The sequence below is a fragment of the Pteronotus mesoamericanus genome, unplaced genomic scaffold (genome assembly GCF_021234165.1).
Source record: "Pteronotus mesoamericanus isolate MK-2021 breed Mesoamerican mustached bat unplaced genomic scaffold, CSHL_Meso_final contig_32, whole genome shotgun sequence".
NCBI lineage: Eukaryota > Metazoa > Chordata > Mammalia > Chiroptera > Mormoopidae > Pteronotus > Pteronotus mesoamericanus.
Window position 1 is genome coordinate 2,825,490 of NW_026555134.1, and position 20,123 is coordinate 2,845,612.

At 40.6% G+C, this 20,123-nt stretch overlaps 1 protein-coding gene across 1 annotated transcript in view; it reads right to left on the reverse strand.

Moving 5' to 3' along the window:
• Positions 1-274: 274 nt before the first annotated feature.
• The window catches only part of PINX1 (PIN2 (TERF1) interacting telomerase inhibitor 1), a 72,662-nt gene continuing 52,813 nt past the window's right edge, over positions 275-20,123 (reverse strand). Inside the window, exon 7 of the mRNA XM_054576037.1 lies at positions 275-1,181. Coding sequence (XP_054432012.1) covers positions 711-1,181 — 471 coding nt within the window. The 3' untranslated portion in view covers positions 275-710. The remainder of the gene's footprint in view (positions 1,182-20,123) is intronic.

A 20,123-nucleotide genomic window follows, 5' to 3' on the forward strand; every position in this document is an offset into this window, starting at 1 on the left:
TGAAGCCCGCCGTAGGGGATTTGTCCTCAGGCGCCACTGAACGGACTGCCTACTCTCCCTGAGAGCTGGCAGGTTAAACTGTCCCTTGTCGGTTCACCGAAACTTTGCAGTCTTGGGGAGAAGGCCTCAGATCACATGGCTGCCACTGCTTAGTGGAAGAGAGGGCATTAAAACAATTTCCCCATCAAAACTACAGTAAACTAAACCAAACCAACTTTCTGATTTGGGAATGTAATCATATAATACCTACTTGGCAAAAATCTATGGTTGGCTATAGAACAAAAAGAACTATCTGAATCTAAACTATTACCCTTAATCCTTTAATGAGACTAAGTTCTTCAGAAGGAAGTATAATTCACTGCTATTGAAGTAAGTCAAAAGTAAATATAGATTGTGATATATTTACACACACAGGTGCACACATACATCACTTGATGCATGCATACGAATATGAATGAACACTCATGGCGAAGGTCTCAGAGTCTACAAAGAAACTTGTTTTTGAGAGCCATGATTTGGAACATTAAGAAGTTCTTCTGGGGCTATGATTTGGGAAACATGTGGTGAGAGGGCGAGACTCAGCAACCGCGGGCATGTTAAAGGATGTGCACAGACTCTCTGGGGTGAACTCTGCCCTGACTGCAGGCCAAGGCGTTTGCCTGGCAGCGCCCCGACACCTGAGCGGCTGGGAGGCCCTGGCTGGAGAGGGTTTATTTGGAACCTTTCTTCTTTTTCTTCTTCTTTTTCACTGGTGTTTCATCTAGTGTGGCATCCACTACTGTCTCGACTTGCTTTTGTAGGTTTTTCTTTTCTCTCTTTTTGGGCTTTGGTGGTAAGTCCTGGCCATCCAGTGGCCACATGTGAGCCTCTCCATCCTCAGCAGAAGCGCCAGGATTCTCGTCCCCATGAGGGTCTGCGAGCTGCTGCTCAACTCGGTCTCGCTTTTTCTTGATCTTGGATTGGGTGTAATTCTCCACATTTTTATCTTTTGCCTCTTTCTTTCTTTTCTTTCCTTCTTTCCTTTCCATTTGGGTCTCTGGAAGGTCAGGCCCTGCAGCCATGACCTGTGGCTTGTTCTTTAGCTCAGCCATCCGCTTGGCAAAGTACTCCTGGATGGTGAAGGCACTGGTGGTCGCAGTGGAGGTCTCATTGCCATCCACGGTGGCGGGGCTGGGGTCATCCTAAGGGGTGGGAGAAGAGTTAAAACTGGTTACATGTCAGCCGCTCACTTCTCAGGGCATCCAGGAGGCCTCAGCTGGGGCCACTAGCACTCAGCAGTGAAGGGGCCCAGTTGAGCACCCGGTTTTTGTCAATTCCACCCCGCCCCCCACCCTGCCCTGTTGCCCGTACAGTTGAACTACAAAGCATAGAACAAGGGGGCAGACACTTTGGTTGAACACTACATGGGGTGGTAGGTTAAAGAGACTGAAGCTACTTTCAGAAGTCAGCTGGCAAGTCACCTACATGAAATTCTGGGCCAACAGCACCTTAGCAGTGATGTTATGAATGGCTACTAAGTCCCCAGGGTCTCCCGTGAAGAAGAGGGACACTGAAGTCCTTGAGCTTTGTGACTTTGTCAGATACCCATTTCAGCTCTGTGATGGATCACACAGGTCTCAGTGTACTGATGTAGACACTGCGATGCCAGATGTATACGTTAAATCTTTTTGTACCAGGAGCCAAATGACAACCTAGAGCCTGGTGTGATGTGAACACCTTCCTTCTCCTCCAAAGGTAAAGTGTGGGCCCCGGCAGTTGTTCCAGGAGAGAAGGGACCAGGGTTGGAAATGCACGCGCTCTGCCTTCCTCCCGGAAAGAACAGATTAGCGTGGGAGCCTTTCTCCCTTCCACTGGGGACGGGGAGAAGGGAGACGCCCCCCACCCCCGACGTGGCCTAGATACTCACAGCTGTGTTAGTCTTATTTCTAAATATGAGGACTCACTCACTCGTAACAGCTGGGATTAAGGTTTACATTTTAATTTTAAATAAATACATTCCACTGTAAGGCCTGAGAAGCGAGAGAAAATTCCTACCTTAATAGGCTGGGATAAAAAAAATGAGATCCTGGTATCATTATGTGGGTTGCAGCTGGCTGGCAGTAGGTCATGAACAAGAGTATAGAAAGGGAGTCCTTTCACGTTGGAGAATATAAGGACTATGCTTTAAGGAAAGTCAATGTCTAGAATAATTTTGCCCTCAAAGACTTTTTAAATAATCAAACCATTAAGAAATAATGCTCAAGTCATATTTACCTGGCTTCTTCCTTCATAGTCACTTAATTTGCATAGGAGGAGACAGGCTGTTTGAACCTCTTATGTTGGAGGGTGGGAAAAGAGTTTTCTGAATGACTCAGTTTCCAAATAATTCCAAACTTGGCAGGAAAAGCTCTAACTTTATTACAAACCAACCCATACGAATGGACTGACCATACATTTTCTTGATAGAGCAGCATGTCAATCCTGGCTCAGCAGAACCAAAGAGCATCACATTTGAAATCCTGGCAGAATCAACATGATATAAATGGACAATTGGGTTTTGAGTGGCTACTGCCCCAGAAAACTCTCACTAAAGGGTACCTTACCAATAACATCACGCCTTATCCAACCAACTCACATCTTATTTTATCCAGCCCCCCAAAAAACAAAATCTGTGGTCAAATTTTAAATTTCAAAATGTAAAATGTGGAATATGTGGAATAAACCAGCTGAGCTCTGGGAAGTTTAAATGTTACCTATTGGCATTCAGTTTTGGCTGGAATCCCACCAGGTAATTTTGAGAAAAATTTAAAAATAGCTGTTCCCAGAGATAAAAACAAGGTCGCTTTGTTTTTTTTCCTTTTTTTTTTTTTTTGTTCTCAAATGTTGAAAAAGAGCTGAAATTTTGCATAGCAGAATGGAAAATCTTCCCAGGCTCTCTTGGTGTGAGCTGATCCCAGTGTAATGGACAAGAAAGGTCTTGCCTTCCATTTCAGGGCACTCAGCCACACACAGCCTCCTGAAGGTGGCCTGTTTATGTAAAACAGGTCTCATTTGGTTTCATGGGATTAAAAGGAGTTTGTCTTACGTGGGTTAACTCTTGTGTATCTGTGTCTTAGGAACTCAAATGCAAGTGATATCCTATGGCTCCTTACCTTGCTCGCCTATTATTATCTTCTGAATTCCTGCTTTTCAGAAATCATGGGAACTAATTGCTGGTGTTAATCGCACTTTTAATTATTAGGAAATAATAAGACCATTTGTGAGTCACTTGTTGAATTCAGAGGGCCTTACTAATCCCAGAAAATAACTGCTCCTAAGCAGCTCCTCCGGTGGTAAAGATTTAATAACCATGGGCCACTGCACACCGAGCTTAGCAGGGCATGGAGACAAGCAAGAGAGGTGCCAGCAGCCGAAGCCTGCTCACTCCGAGGAAAGTGTAGGCAGAACAATGACTTGCTGGGGACAGCCCCTTACTGCCAGGGGCAGCCACCCTCCCACACTGCGGCAGCGTACCTGTTTCAAGAACCATAGAAACAAAGGAGGAATAGGCTGCAACTCTGATTCCAGCAGGAGCGATGCCGGGGACTCATATTTTACAAGCTCATAATTTATGGTTTTATAAATCATAAACCCAGTTTTACTACAGCGATTATAATCCCTGTTTCTATTTTCTCGGCCATGAATATGAAAAAATGTACACCTTTTCAAGAAAACTAGTATTTTTCATATCTGGTCTCAACTTCAAAGTGAACAAGCCTTGAGAAAATCACCAGTTACTTTTTAGTATTTTGGAATAGAAACAACTTGCATTTTTCTAGGTTTTCATTCAACATATAAACAACCTCAAAAAAATCCATAATACGAAATACGACCTTCACTACTTCATATACGTTGAGACTGTTCCAATTTGCTGACACTGTTCTAAAAACAAGTAAAATAAATTTACAATTATATGTCCAGGACCATCTTAGCAGTATAGTTAAGATGAAGCTTTTCAAAGAAAGAGTTCAGTGGATGAGGGGAAATGGTTAAGGAAATTAGCAAAATAGTTTTGAAGATCCCCCTGTAATATATCCACTGTTCTACCTCCCCCATCATTAATTAATAAGAAATTAATTGATAGATAGGGCACAGGTAGACTCCTGAAATATTTTCTATGCATCATAAAAGCTACTTTTTTAAAGATACAAATAGAAAGAGTTTCTTGTGTTTTTCTAAAAATGGTTTCACAGGTTAATCTTGTCTGTTCTCAGCAAACCCCACTGTCTTCGCATTCCTTTCAGAGGTGATGAGTGTACGTGTTACGCATTTTTTGGATGATCGATTTTCCCAAATGATTGCTAGGGCCTTAATTTCTACCCAATCAGTAAATGTTCTGTGAGTTAGAGCTCAGCGGGACCTGTTCCCCACTTCACTGAAGCTCAGGTTGAAAGTCCTGAGAGCCTGTAAGATGGTCCATTCATCACATACGGAAACTTCACCCGAAGTGGCCACCCCTGGCTGTGCTGAAAGGTGCAGCTGTCATTTCTTAGACGCGTTCAATACGCCAGTCCCTTAGCGGAGGCCATGTTGTGCGCCTCTCAGTGCAGCAATCCGAGCACAGGCAGCAGCTGAGACTACTAGCCCTTTCCCGCTCCGCCGCAGCACCCTGGCTTCCGGCCGGCATCACACACACTCGCGTGTCCCTGTGTCTCTCTATAATTGGCCATGTAGCCCAGGCACTAACGTCCACATTCTGCTTTATGAGGGCACAAGTTAATTGGCGCAAAGCTTCATGTAAAGGGGGGGAAAAGTCACCAGAAATAGATACTATTTTTGAAACAGGAAAACCTCTATTGTCTAGTTTGTAATTCATATAAATAAAAAATAGTCTAAAGCCAGGGTTAAGCATTTTATAATTTGTCAAACTGGCATGTAAATTCACCTGGCAAAGTGTGAGTGTTTTAAAGCAGGAAGTAAAACCCAAGTCTGACCATCCCCCTAAGGCAGGACTCTGCTGGATAGAGGTCGGGCAGCTCCCCCCGGACACTTCCAATACAGACAGCGATTAGGTGGTGTGGCAGGCAGTCCACTCCACTGGGAACTTGCTTTGTCTGCTTCCCCCTCAGTAACAGGCAGGGCCAAGCGGTTTATGAGAGTATACTGCATGCCATGGTTAGAGCTGGGGAATCTTGAAGCCTAAACCTATCTCTGGCCACTCTGAATCAGCGCTGGGTCGGGGTGTGGGGAGGGCTGATGCAAAGGACACAAGACCTGGCAGAGAGAGATCCTGGGTACATCAGTTATAATCACCACAATCATCGCAGTTGCCTGAAACGTGCACAAAGCGGTGCATGTCAACTTTTCTCAGATGTCTACAGAGTTAGGAGTTTGTTTCTTTTAAGTATTCTCGGTAGAGGCTTTGTAGCTCAATGAGCTATCTGCTCAAGCTATTCTGGGTTCCTCTGTGTCATTCAAATATGTATACTGAGATGGATTAATAGTAAAATACCCAAATAAAGAGGACTCTTTTTGTTATTCTCGTTAGAATGTTGTATCTTTTGGATAGAGAATTTAGTGAGGTATTGGGGCATATGCACCATGAATATAAAAGCTTATTACTTATGATAAGCATGCCAGGCCGGGGATGGGGTTCATAGGCAAAACCTTTCCTCTCATGGCCTTTATCCTATGTCACTGCTGATCTTAAGTGACGAGATGACTGAAGCCTTTTGATTTCCATGTTAAGACACAGAGATCATGTTGCAAAAGTAATTCTTCAATGAACTTTTCCCATCGCGGGGAAAGAGGGAGGAAACTAGATGAGAGCTCAAGAGTAATGGATTTAGCAATTGGGGTTATTAGCTCTGATAGGTCTTGCTTGTGACGCGCACACCCCCCATCCCAGCCTGTCTGTTGTCGGCTTGTATTAGGTCAATCTGTGAAAAGTTAAGAAGGCTTGGCAAGAGAGCAGTTTGAAAGAATGTCTTGTGAGTTTTTCAAACTTTATAGCAGAATGGTTATGCCTTGACATACTCCTGGGAGGTAGAAATTACACCCATCCACTTTGGACAGAGATAAATTGAGGTTCAAAGGGATTCCGTGACTCATGGAGATGAAGGGAGCGCCAGGACGTGTGGGCGCGAAGCCCTCTGCCGACCGAGGGCAGAATGGGCGGACGCAGTCACCCACTCTGCTGGACTACGGTGCTCTTCCAGACCCTTTATATGTAGTCATGTGCATCACCTTCTTTTTTTTAATTTAATCTTTATTGCATTTTTCCCCATTACCATTTAGTCCCTTTATTCTCCCCTCCCCCGCACGATGCTCCTGAAGATCACGTACAAAGCTGTCTCCTTCAACAAGTCTGATCCCTGTGGAACATCCTTGTGTTCACTTCCTATGGCTAGCAATTAGTTACTTCTATTTTCTGATTTTGTATAATTTGCTTTGTAAGCATCTTCCCAAAGAAATTTTAAGTTCCTTGAGGACAGACCATTGCTATTTCATTTGCATCAAGGACATTCTCTCTAATGGGGCACAAATGCATGGAGAAAGCTCAGGGAAAGCGTGTGAGACACAGGCCCAGCAGATCAAGGCTAGGAAGTGCTCCCATGGAACCATAATATTGGTTGGCGTAGATTCATCTGCACACCAGGCAGGGCTGATGAGTAGAAGGGTTTTGGAAGAATAGGAAGGAAAGAGAGTCAACATTTTGCAGTGTATGTTCTTCCCATCCAGATAAAACCATCCCCTTCTACTCAGATGCCCCTTTGCCTTATGTTGCCAACTGCTTCTCTAACTCCTGCGAGTATATCTGAGTGCCTTTTAGTGTGATCAGCCAATTATTATTCCCTGAAGCTTAAGTGATGCAGAGGAACCCAGTCAAACAAGCCATCCATTTCCCTTCTATCATTCCATGTTACCGCAGTTGCCTTCGGGGAGATAAGCAAATCGGAAACAAGCGAGGTGCTATGATGTGTGGGTACTGCCACATTCAGTCTGTGGGACTGGCTGAGCACAGCCGTGAAACAGACTGCATGGGCTGGGCTGTTCTTGCCACCAAAAGGAAAGGTTGGGGAGCAAGAGGGTTCTAGGGCATATCAGAGGCAAAGGTAGGAGCTCATTCTAAGATAAACAAGTTGGATAAAAGTTCCACCAGAAGCTCCGGGTAGTAAGTTATTAAGGTGCAGTGGTCATTGTATCCTGAGTGGAAAATATGACCGGGGGAAGCTGCTGATTCTAGGCAGTCATTAGATGGGGTTGCCTCCAAAGAAGAGCTAAAGCAATGACTAACACTGTCAGTGGAAAGCAGGAATTGTGCCACTGTGCTGGGCATTTCTTCTCTTGCTTTCTACGGCACCTTTCTGAGTTCCATATAATGAAAAACATTTGGAGTTTTACTGACAAGGAGTTATTTTTGCACTCACAAAAAATGTATTCAAGTGTTAAATCTTGTGTGTTTTTGTTTTTCAAGATATCTATCACTCACATCTGGAGTTAGACTAAACCAGCCAATGGTTATCAGTAATAACCAGCCTTAGAGAATCTGCCTAGGAAACACAATCACTGTTAGTAACAGCAAGCATCAAGGGTTAAAAACAAATACAAAGTTCTACTGATTGAAGGGAAGTTTTGATTTGAAGTGGGGGTAAAAGCCAAAAATAGAGTGACAGAACTAGAATCATGCAGCCACTCAGCTGGAAAACACCTGCAGAAATTGTGTGGATGTGTGATGTGTGATGCTTTTGCAGGCAGGTCCTAGGAACCCATGTTAGGTAGAGAAGCCCACTCAGCTGGTGTTCCCGGAGGGTTTGCTCCAAAACGGGGTTGGTAAACGAGGGCCCACAGGCCCAGTTCAGTCTACCTTTGTACTCCTTGCAAGATAAGAATGGCTTTTAAACTTTAAATGACTGGGGGAAAAAATCAGAAGAATATTTCATGACATGTGAAAGTAATGTGAATTTCAAATATCAATGTTTATATATAGTTTTTAATTTCATCAGTAAAAATGTGTGGTCATCTGTTTTTTGTCTAGTATGTAAGTAAACATAAAAGGTGTTAAGTAAATATTTGCTGGGTGAACAAATTTATTGTAAAATATGATCTCTTTTTTGGAAATGTTAGATGTACACACACATAAAATTAGAGGACTCTGGGGTTTGATGAAGTTTTCTATCTTGGCATCTCCATATCTTAATGAGTTATGCTAGTAAATGGTGGAGAGGCTGCGAACTGCTGTCTCATTTCAAGCAGCAAAGGATGATAGACAAGCACAAAGTTTGGTTATGAAGTGATCTGGCATCAAAGAGAACTCATCACCCTATAAGCCTGCAGAGATTCCTTCCTAACAATTTGGCATTAGAATTCGGCTTGGAATTTAGAAAATCAAATGAACTGGACACCTCAAGAGATGATAATGGGGAAGGGACAGGGTATCTTGCATTTCACTGGACACTAGTAGAGAAACACAAATAATGCCAAATTCTTTATATGAAGGCCAATGCTAACAAAGTTGTTCATTTTTTTTCCACTTGCCTAGTCAGCTGCTCAAATTACCACTCATTAAGAAAAGCCAACATAAACATGTTTTAAGAGGATGGTTCTCTATGGCAACAACTTCTCAAGTAACTGACATCAGAGCTACTAACAGGAGTCATACAGCCTCTGGGGAAAAAGAGGGGGAAAGGGAGCAGGTTTCCTGCCTCCTTGAAAGGTCCTACGACTCAGAAAGTTGCAGTGACTCATATGACATTTCACAGCACACGGGCCATTATGAGATAAACGAGGCTCCTCCAAAGCTAGAAATGATCAATGTGACATAGGTACCAACTTCTCTGAATGAAGTCCAAAAATAACCCAAATTGACTATATTTTGTAATTCTAGGTCAACTGGTTCCCTTCCCTGCTATCTGGAGGCAGGACAAATAACTTCTAAGTAGTTGAAGGCTAGTATCAAATCTCAAAAAACAGAAACAAAGCTAACAGAGGGCCTGTCTCTTCCATCTTTACTCCACAGGAAGACTTGAAAATTGCTGAAGAATCCAGACAACTCATGATTGCTTTCTATAATAAGAAAGCATAGCATTTTTGGAATATTTTAGAGAACCTCGCACTGTGAAACTAGGAATAGAGTATGAATCTGGATTAGGATTATTTTTAAGAGAAAAACATATTCATTTAGGCAGATACAGTATTAAACAAAAAGTCCCCTTTCTCAGTTATTGTATACTATAGAAGATTAATCTTTTATTAAAATAAAAAAATAAAAATATTTATTTATTTTTAGAGAGGGGAATGGAGGACAAAGAGATGGAGAGAAACATCAATCAGTTGCCTCTTGCATGTGTCTGACTGGGGACCAAACCTGCAACCCAGGGGTGTGCCCTGACCGGGAATCGAACCAGTGACCTTTTGCTTTGTGGGGAGATGCCCAAGCAACTAAGCCACACCAGTCAGGGCTAGACTCTCTTTAACTGAGTAGAAATCAAAGTAGCAAATAAAATATTTAAAAATATTTTTAGGAGTAAAATTGACAGGGCAAAATATTTCTATGTTTAAAGGATATGTTAGTTGGTAAGAGATTAAATTCTGAACTTGTTGAGTCATTAATTAAAGTAAATTATACAACAATAAGATCTCGAGATGGCTGATGTCCAAAAAGACCTGGCCACCCAGTCCGTCATCGCCCCCTGAGCAAGGACTGCTTCACTGACGGGGGCCGGGGCCCAGGCAGCAGCTCCCATCCTGGGACAGGCAGACTATAAATGATAAAATAAAAAAACAAAACCTGGGTGGATCTCGTCTAAGTGTTCTTACCACAATAAAAAAAATTAAAATGCATTGGGGAAATTTATTTTTGAATAGATAGAAACTAAACAAGATAACCAACTACAAAACAATTCCATTCAACAAAACCCCTAACCAATTAAATTGAGATTACAGTTCCAAAGAGCTCATAAAAAATAAACATTACTACTGTTATTAAATATGTAATCCTGCTTATATATTATTATATATATAAATATATATAATCTCTTAGTTTTACAGAGCTATAATTTTTCTATTTTATAAGCAAGAAAGATATTAAATGTTGAATATTGCCTCTCTACCTGCTTGGAACCCAAAAATGTCCCTTAAAGCAAGACGTGCTTCTTGTTAGTAGGCCCTAACTGGCTCATCCTCTGCAGAAATTCAATATCCTACATCATAGTGCTTCTCAATCTACCAGGGATGAAGTGTCAACTTTTTCTTTTGAAAATCTACAATCCATTGGGGGAAAGATTTTTACAAAACACATTTTTTTAATTACTAGGAAAATAAAATTTAAAAAGATGTATAAAATACAAATTTCAACTTATAAAAATTGATATCAAACTACTATAAAAGTTTCCAAATGCTTACTATCAATCTCATCCTGGTGTGTGAACCATACCTTGAGTGGTACTGGTATAAAATATTAGCTACTAAAGGAAAGTAAGAAAGTACTAAAGGAAAGTAAGACAGGTGTAATAGAAGTGACAATGACCTGGCTGTCAAATCCAACTCACACTTGACAGAATGTGTGTTCTTGGACAAGTTACTGGCCTTTCTGAGCCGCAGAACATGGTAGCAAAGTATCAAGCTCGGTCTCCTCAATACTATAAAACCTTAAGTTGCAAACTGGGTCCTCTCTGATCCAGATGACTGTGGGTGGCAGCAAGGCGGGCTGACTCTTCTGGCTTTACCTGCCGAGGCTCTGAAGAGGACCAAGACGGAGACGGTAACACCCAAACCCACGTCACAGGCGCCCTACCACAGTCCCTTGAGGCTGCAGCACAAGAAACAAAGCACCGCCGTCTCACCAACCACTGGCCGTGCTCTCACCTAAGAGGAGGTTCCTCTTCATCCTATTTTTATTACATCACAGGATGAAAACCTGGGAGAGATTGTTATTTTTGCTTTTCGGGCAGGACACAGGGGTAGAAGGAAAAATGAGCCACTATTTCACTCTTCTCCTCCAACACTGGGCTATCTGTGTGTATCAATTTCTTATTATTACAGAAGCTGTTAAAACCATTTGCTTGTTCTGTCAACAAACAAAAAGCCAAATCTAATCCTTTCAGGCCAAACCTCTGTCCTGGCAAAAGCCTAACCAAACAGAACAGCCCAGGGGCTCAGAACCCTGGGGTTGTTTTGGTGGTCCTCCCCACCCCTCTTCTTTCTCTTTTTTTTAAATGAGTGTCACATGAGGTCATGCTTGCTGATCTAGAAGACAACACTTTTTTACGGGTACTAAAACAAAAACGCAATGACCCACTTTCTCCTTTTTGGCTCTTACAGAAAGTAGAGGCAGGCCCCCGAACCCTGTTTAAAGTTCTTGCTGCCAGGAGATGGTCAGTTTATGTCTCATGTCCCAGGACAGGAAAAGGATGCACTCTCGGCACCGTGTGCTAGGGAGAGATAAGACCAGAGATTTCTGTCCTCAGTGCCTTATCGGCTTTTCCTGCTACTTTCCAGAGCGGACAGCGCCATGACTGGCAATGAACTAAACTAGCCAAAGGGGGGCTGCATGTGTGAGCAGCCTGGTGATTGGAGGGAAGGAGGTCGGAAGGGGTGTAGAATGAGGAAAAGAGATGAGGCTTTTAATGTATCTTAAAATGGTCTGGCCCAAATAAAATTGCCTGTAAAGAAAAAACACGTTTTATATCTCTTTTTTGTTACAACGGCAGTGACAGGGATAGAAGTTTTTATAAGAACTTCCTTTCTGGTTGGAATGCACCACCACTTTCCTTGCTTTGAGCCCTGCCCCTAACTGCCTGGTGCTACTGGCCCCTGAGCACGTAGCACAAGACCAATCTGCTGTGGACACGCCAACCGGAGGCCCATAAACCCCAGGCTGCAGAGGGAATGCTTCCCATGGGCACATGCGCCCCCATTCAGACAGCCAGTGTTTGCTGGGGCCAGGGCATTCACAATTCCACTCCCATCCTGCAAAGGAATGGGCAAGGCTATGAGATACTCCCCCAAGAACAGAGGACATCACTGATGACCCCTAATTCTGCAACAAATCACACCCATGAGTCCAATTAGAATTATTCTTGTACACTGTAGAAAATCCTGGTCTTTTGGGAGGTGAGGAACAAAGCTGCTGAAGTCTAGCCTAAGCAGGAAAATTTTAAATTAACTGTGGACTCAGTTATACTAATGAACTCATGTGAAAGCAACACAAATTTGGCAGTCTTCTCCTAAAAACTTCTTTTATCATGAAGCTTTTCAAACATATAAAAAAAGCAGAGAAAAATAATATAATGAGCCCAATGTACCCAATACCTAGCTTCAATAATTATTAACACATAACTCTTACCTCTACTCCTATTAATTTAAAGCAAATCAAAGATACCTTATACTTTCATCTATTAGTATTTCAGTATGTAGTTCTATAGGTCTACAAAGATAATAGCTGTAAGGAAAAATCTCTAACTATAGTAACTATCACATGAAAAGATTAACAAAAATTTCTAAACATCACTAAATATCTAGTTTCTGTTCCCATTGCCTATATTGTTTTTTAAGTTATTTCTTACTATGATTTATTTGAATCAAGTCCAAATACTGTGAATAATCGATATGTCTCTTGTTTCTTTTGGGGTTCTCATCTCCATCCCCTCTCTCTCATTTCAATTCGCTGTTGAAGTAACCAAGCCATATGTCCTACAGAGTTCTCTCTGGATCTGAGTTTCACTGAGTGGATGGATCCTTGTAACACGGGCTAACATGCTGCTCTGTCCCATGTATGTCCTGTGAAGTGTAACCTAGAGGCAGCCTTATTTTCTAACACAGCACGTCACTTTTTGAAAAGTTGGGATGGGTTCATGGTTAAGTAAGCTTGGGAAAATATACCTGTGTTATTCCTCCTTTTGATTTATAATGCACATTACCATCTGAGAGCATTGGTAGTTGTTTAAACTTCAGAATGCCCCAAACTTATTTTGCTTTGAAACCTTTTTTGGTGTAACATCCACCACTGATAGCCCATGGACTTAGCTTTCTGCTGAACCTACTTTGAGGACTTCACACAGATATTTCCATGTCCTGGATAAAATGAGCAGTTTTCTTCATTAAATCTTGTAGCTGAATCTTTGATTGACCTTGTTCTCTGTAAGAGGGTGGGCTTTTACCAATGGACCACACATTTTATGCAAAAATAGCAGATACCTGGTAGGGAACTGAAAAGAGGATGAGGCAAGCACTGTGTTACGAGCCACCGGCTAGCTAGGTGATTTCAGGGAAAGGGGAATATCTGTTCGTAGGTTTAGTCAGAAAGAGCACTCTTCCACCTTGGAAGGAAGGCGGTAGAGAAATAACATGTCCTAAATCATGTCAAGTATGCTCAAGTTTTAAGACTTCCTACAGTCTAACCATATTTTCTTTTTAGGATACACACAAGCAGGAAGAGCTGCACAGTTCAACCAGTCAGATAAGCAAGGTGAAGAAGAAATATCGTGATAATGAGTTCCCCTTAAAGTCTGTAAAAATTTCAAACTACAGAATAGTGAATAATTTATAACATAATCAAGAGAATAAAAATAGAGAACATAATCAGGAATCAATGGGCATATAACAAAATTAAAGAAATCAACTCATAAAAATAAAGTGAAACAAATGAATATGATTACATGACCGGCTGGTTGAATACCTACACAGAATAAAACTACAAATGACTTTAAAACACTGTACTTTGACTATACATAACCTAATGGGACAGACCCTATGGACAAAAAGAAATGGCCAAACCCACCTCCCCAAACTCTCTATTTTTTTTTTTTGATAATTAAGTTATTGCTGTTATTCTGTGACTATTGTGTATATAGTGGGAAATAAGTAAGTGAGTAAGTGACATTTTAGAGCTTTTACTGTGAGTAAAGAAAAAGATTCATGAGGTTTAGTCCTTGTAGTCCTGAATTTTAATCAGCAGTATGCATATAAACTCTTATCATATATTATCATTAAAAAAAGTATAGTTCTATCTGTGGAACAAGGCCTAGGAACAAAAAGCACTTAGTGACAAAAGTAACCCTACTGCTCAGATTGTGGTCCCTAAACATCATTTGCCACCAAAGAAATCAGGGAGAAATGGAAGACTTCGAGTCTAGGGCAGCAAGGGTCAAAGGTGGGCATGGAAAATCTTAAACCAGGTAGGAAGGAGTGGTCAAATGCCACCTGAGGCCATGTCAGAAGAATTCAGGAACCAACTTCAAGAAGCCTCTATTGGGCAAAGATGGAAATTTTGAACATCAATAAAGACAATAAATACATCACATTGAAACAAAGCAAATATATATCCATCCATTAGTCATTTAAAAAAAAAAAAAAAGGAAAACTTACTAGTCTCTTTTAGAGAATGTTAGAGAACCTCCTCCATTTGAAAATCGTTAAATAAAGGTAACAAATAAAATATTTATTACTTATGTATTACTATCTCAGGGTAATCAAATAGTAGATACAGAGAAATTTCTATTCTAAATTTCATTCTAAAAATAGAAGGAAAAGAGAAAGATATGGAGAGGAAATCCATAGATTGAAAGAAACTTAAAAAGATGTATCAGCCAACTGTTATGTGTGACTCTTATTTGGATCTTCATTCAAACAAAGATATGGTAAAGAAAACCAAAATTTAGGAAACATAAAAATGGAAACTCTGAACACTTACTGCTGATGACAGTATGGAATAATTATCAATTTTCATGTAATAATAGTCTTGGAGTTATACATTTAAAAACAGCCCTTTAACTTTACAGGATATAAATACTAAAGTGCTGAAATATTTATGGATGAAAAGTTATGATTTCTGGAATTTATTTCAGAGTAACACAGTGGGGAGAGGTGCACTTGCTCCCCTCTATCCACCTCTAGAGTCTAGTAACACCCCTATACTTATTCCCCAAAAGGCCCTTGGCTTCTTCAAGGATGTGCGCCTTCTCCTCGCAAGGCCTTTCAAAGTGGCTGACTGCTTACTCCTTTCAGGCGCCACACTTATATCACCTGCTTTAACCTCTGCGCGCTGAATTCATCACTATATCCTATATGTCCCAGGCCTCTGGCACAGCCCTTGAGGCCTTTGCTCCAGTTGATTGTGTACATCTCTGACTTTTCAGCTAGATTGCAAGTAGTGCTTGTGTCTTATTTATTCGTCTGTCATGCAACAATGCTATTGGATGACAAGGACAAACATCAGAATTAAGTAGAAAAAGGAATTGGAAGGGTCTGGATGATGGAACTAGACAAAAAGAAAATGATTAAAATTATACTACTTAGAAGGAGAATGATGAAATAATAAGAGATTACACCAAAAGGAGTCATGACAAAGATTCTAGCCTCTTACAGACACTGAGTCAGCTGAGCTTGATCTTACAGTTTCAGTCATCCTGCAGACGACTAGAGAGCAGGCTGTTTTGGCTCCCTTATAAGTTCAATTCATAGACAGCTGATTTTATCCACTAATTTTAAGAAAATGCCCCCAAGGTATCAACTCATAATTCTAGATCCTTAGAGGACAAAGGAGTCTAAAGTAAATTGTGACTAATGATCATAATGTGTCAAGCATTGTGATTAATCCAATTCTGAGTAACTGGGGTCCATTAAAAACAAAATAGTACCAATGCCGTGCTTTTTCCCCCTCTAATAATGTATTTATCATCTTAACAGGGCGAAAGGGATGGGATGAGTTGTGAGGATGATAATCTAAAACGGTTGATTTAACTGAATAAATAATGTCACTGTTTGACTTTATAAAGTGTATCATAAATGGTTTCTTTAGAAGATCTTCTTAGGATCATAAAGTAAGCAGAAACACGATCTTCAATCTGAAACTTTAAACCTGCTCTTCTACTTACAGATTTCAGTGATACATAGAAATAAAACTAAGTTTACTGATTTCCAGAGTCTACCCAACAATGTCCTATAAAAGCAAGCTACCTTTAAGAAAGGGCACTGACATGAAAGTTCGGATTTTACTTAAGTAAAGTAGCTTCCCCAGGTCAGTTTTTCTGTTGAAAGAGAGGGAAACCCCACCAAATCTAGGTTACTGAAATCAAGACATAAAATGAGTTTAAGCACTTGAGGCTGTTTGGAGTTCAGGCTCACAGAATGCTTCAAAACCAGTCAAGTAAATCCTAGGACCTCCGTATGATTTTAAGAGTCAGAATGAGAATTACAAAAGGAGTCCTGGACAAATGTCAGGGGACAAAAGTGACTGGAGGCTGATTGTCATAACTGCTATTACTTTGCTTAAAACAACTCTTCCTGATACAGAAAAGATAAACTTGTCAACAGCGCAGAAGACAAATCAAAATCTGACCATTTTAGCCTTGCGCTACTTGCAGAGACTGAGAGCTTTTGAAGAAACGAAACTCTGAGTGAACTCCTAGAGTCTCAGGTTGGTTTCAGATGAGGATTAACAGAACCTTGAGAAACAGAAAGACTTACTGGCACTCTGATACCTAATAAACAGGGAACATACAGTTTAAATTTTATGGAAGAAAAAAAAACTTGGAAAATTCCTGTAAAGTTCTAGTTTAAAGACTGAAATTTAGCAATTTTTTTTGTTGTTATAGGTGGCTCAATGGAATTACATAAATTACAATTTAATGATTAATAAGCATCGAAAAAGCATATTATACTATACTTAGAGATATTAGTGAAATCCTACTAATTTAGGTCTGGGTTTAAACTACTTCTCACATTACTTCTATAGAAGGATTAGCCTAGCAAATTAACAGATCAACACCCTCAACACTTCGCTTCAGAACCAAAGCCTACAAAAGACAAAATTCTTAAATTCCATCTAATAGTGGTCATAAATTATCCAAATGACTTAATTACAAAATACTTTGAATTACAAAGAATTGCTAAGGTTAAGGAAAGTACTTATTTAAATTACTTAGAAGAAATACTTTCAGGTAGCTTCAAGCAATTTAGTAATGTTCATTTATAGACAAACATTTGCTGTACTAATTACAATTAGTTCTTATCAAAGCAATCCCATTGTGACAGTTTAAAGAATAAGCCAGGGTTGCAACTGTTTTTCCCTGTGGAACAAAGGTTCTTAAACCCTAATCTTAAATTAAGAAATGAAAGAAAATCTTGAATTCAAGTGCTTTTCATAGGCCTGAACGGGTAAGTGTTGAAAGAACAATTTTCAAGTGCCCAATTTATGACTACATGCTGCTTGTATATGAGTACCTCCATCTACCTATCTATCTACAGGGGTGGGCAAAAGCACGGTTATAGTTGTAAATATGGGAAACACAGAGTTGATTCCTATATTGTTTATTAATTATTGAATTATTTTCCATACGAACAGCTGTAAACCTACTTTAGCTCACCCCTGTATCTATCAGTGCATACACACGCCCCGTGTGAGGATGAAGTAATGCATACTATAAAGGAACACACACAATGTACTGTGAGTAGTTCTTTCCTCTCTAGCTAGATAAACGTTTAGATTTGTTGCCAAGCAAGTCAAATTAATGATGGTAGGATTAGTTACCTAAAAATTCTGGGCTGGGTAGATCACTAGAGATTAAGGGATTTTATATGGCTATCACGGCAGAGCTAGGGCATGGTGAGTAGCAAGATGAGGCTATCCACTTTGTAACTGAAGGTGCACAGATTCTATGTGTCATGAAATGTTCAGATTTTACTTAGGTAAAGTAGCTTCCCAGGTCAGTTTTTCTGCTGTAGAAATAGAAACCCCATCAGATCTAGGTTTCTAAAGTCAAGACACAAGAAGTACTTGTTCAAAAGCTATTTGGAGTTCATGATGCTAGTCATTTTTTTCACTTTTTCATTAATCAAAAATGCCTTGAAAATTACCCTTCATCATTTGTTTCCTTCTCAATATATTTAAAACATTAAAAGTAATTAGCCAGCTGAGTTTTCTGATGGCCAGAGAAATCTATTATTTTCTCAGTTTCTCTGTTGTTTTGTAGGATATACTGTGTAACTGTGACTGGTGAGAGAGGATGAATAAATTAGAGGATGAGTAAGTGCCACCATGGGAAGAGCTTTAAATTTTAGGTGAATTTCTTGGGGACAATTACACCTCATAATTAACTGCCAAGGCCAAGTCTGTGAGCAGCTTCAACACTTTATGAAGTCAACGAAAAAGTGAAGAAGCCATGATGTTATTCCACGCTCCCCTCTCAGTTAGTTCTGTGACAACGTCTGCTTCTGTAACACCAAGCAGCTGATCTGTCATTGGTAAACAGGAGAACAGCGACAGTGAAATGTGGAAGTTGTGTGATTTTCCGAGGCCAACGGAGCCAGGATGCTGCGGGTCTAATCACGTTACCAGAAGGAAAGAAAAAACACCCCAAAACCTCTCGGCTTGGCTACTGCTCAGGCAGGACCCCTTCAGCTCTATTTTCAGAAAATTAAAATGAGCAGTGGTAATAAAATACTTCGTCCCCACTCACTGTACATTCACTTGCCTAGCATTTCATTGCCACTACTGTTAACTATTTCCTTTTATCATCTCATCTGATGCTGTGAAGTCCTTACTTAACCCCTTTTCCATGGACCCACCCACATCTGCCAAAGTCCTTTGCTTGGTCTTGTGCAACAAGTGGAGGCTGTGCTGAGGCCCCAGGTCTGCCCTTCTAAACCACAGGGTCTGCGCCCCCAGGGGTCAGCAAGGCTCAGCTCTCAGCTCCTCTGTGGGAATGGCTGGCCTAAGGTCGCACTCCCATTCCTGGGGAACAAGGGACTGGCCCAGTGACTAGCCAATGCAGCTTCATAAAGGCCCAGCCTCCTCCGAAATCTGGGGTACTTTTGAAGCAGTCCTGCGGAGTCAGCTGAGGACCTGTGTCTGCATCAAGGCAGCCCAGCCTCTGCCCAATCCTGCCTCCTCTCCCTATGTCCCTTCCCAGCCAGTGGCCCTGAGAGCACCTCCCAATACACTTCCTACAGGCCACTCAATGTCTCGTTTAGAGTCTGCTTCCCAAGGAACCCACAAGCAACAGCGCTTTCCTCGGGGCTCCTTTCCCACAGAACGCTGAGCTGGCATGGACCGCATGGCCCGCATTGACCTCAGGAGGCCCCAAAGCTCAGAGGTCCACGCTGGTCCTTAGTAACTCAGCACCTACAAGCCAGTGGGTTCATTCCATTGTTTTCGAGCAGTTTTAAGATTCCCTAAGTAGCCTCCCTGATGAGTGAATTATATCAGGAGGCAACAACAGTGTGTGTGTGTGTGTGTGTGTGTGTGTGTGTGTGTTAAGAGAAAGAGGTGGTGGTGGGGAGACTTGTGTTCTTGGTTACAAAAGTGCATAGATTTTAGCAATGTACTGCTTACCTGATTTTCCCCATAAGCTCTATTATTTTTAAGAGAAATTTTGAAAAAATGTAACATTTTTCATGAACACATATATTGTGTTATAGCAGGAATACCTATATTTGACATTATATATTATATTTATATTCTATATTTGACATTAGCACTTCAGAAGAGCTTACAATATTAACTATTGTCTTTTTCAGATTATGCTATAAGTTACAGGAACTATTTATGTGGTAAAGAGCCATGCAAGGCAAATTAATGATCAAAGGGAGTCCAGCAGGGACGATAATTTATGTTATAAAAAGATTCAGTGTAGGGTTTCTTTAAAAAGTGAATACATTCAAGGACACTATGAAGATGAAGTCAACAAAATTCAGAATATGAAAAATTCAAGGTTTCTTCAACAATAACATGCAGGGGAAGAAGGAATTGGAACCTATAGGTTAAGAGGTTAAAACACATTATCAATTAACTAATATATAGATCATGTTGGATCCTGATTCAAACACACACACACACACACACACACACACACACACATTATGAGACAACTTGAAACTTGAAACTGAATAGATGTGATGGTAGTAAGAAATCGTGTTTAATTTTATTAGGTGTGATAATGGTACTGTGATTGTATGTTTAATAGCCCTTATCTTTTAGAGATGTATAATAAGATAAAATTATGTGATATCTAGGAATTGCTTTCATAATTGGGTGGAGTACAGCTGAAACAAGAATTGATCATTGTTAAGCTGGGAATGTGTAGGTAGGAACTCTTATTATTCTCTCTACTTTTATTACATTTTAAGCTTTCCTAATAAAATGTTTTAAAAAGTGAGTGAATGTC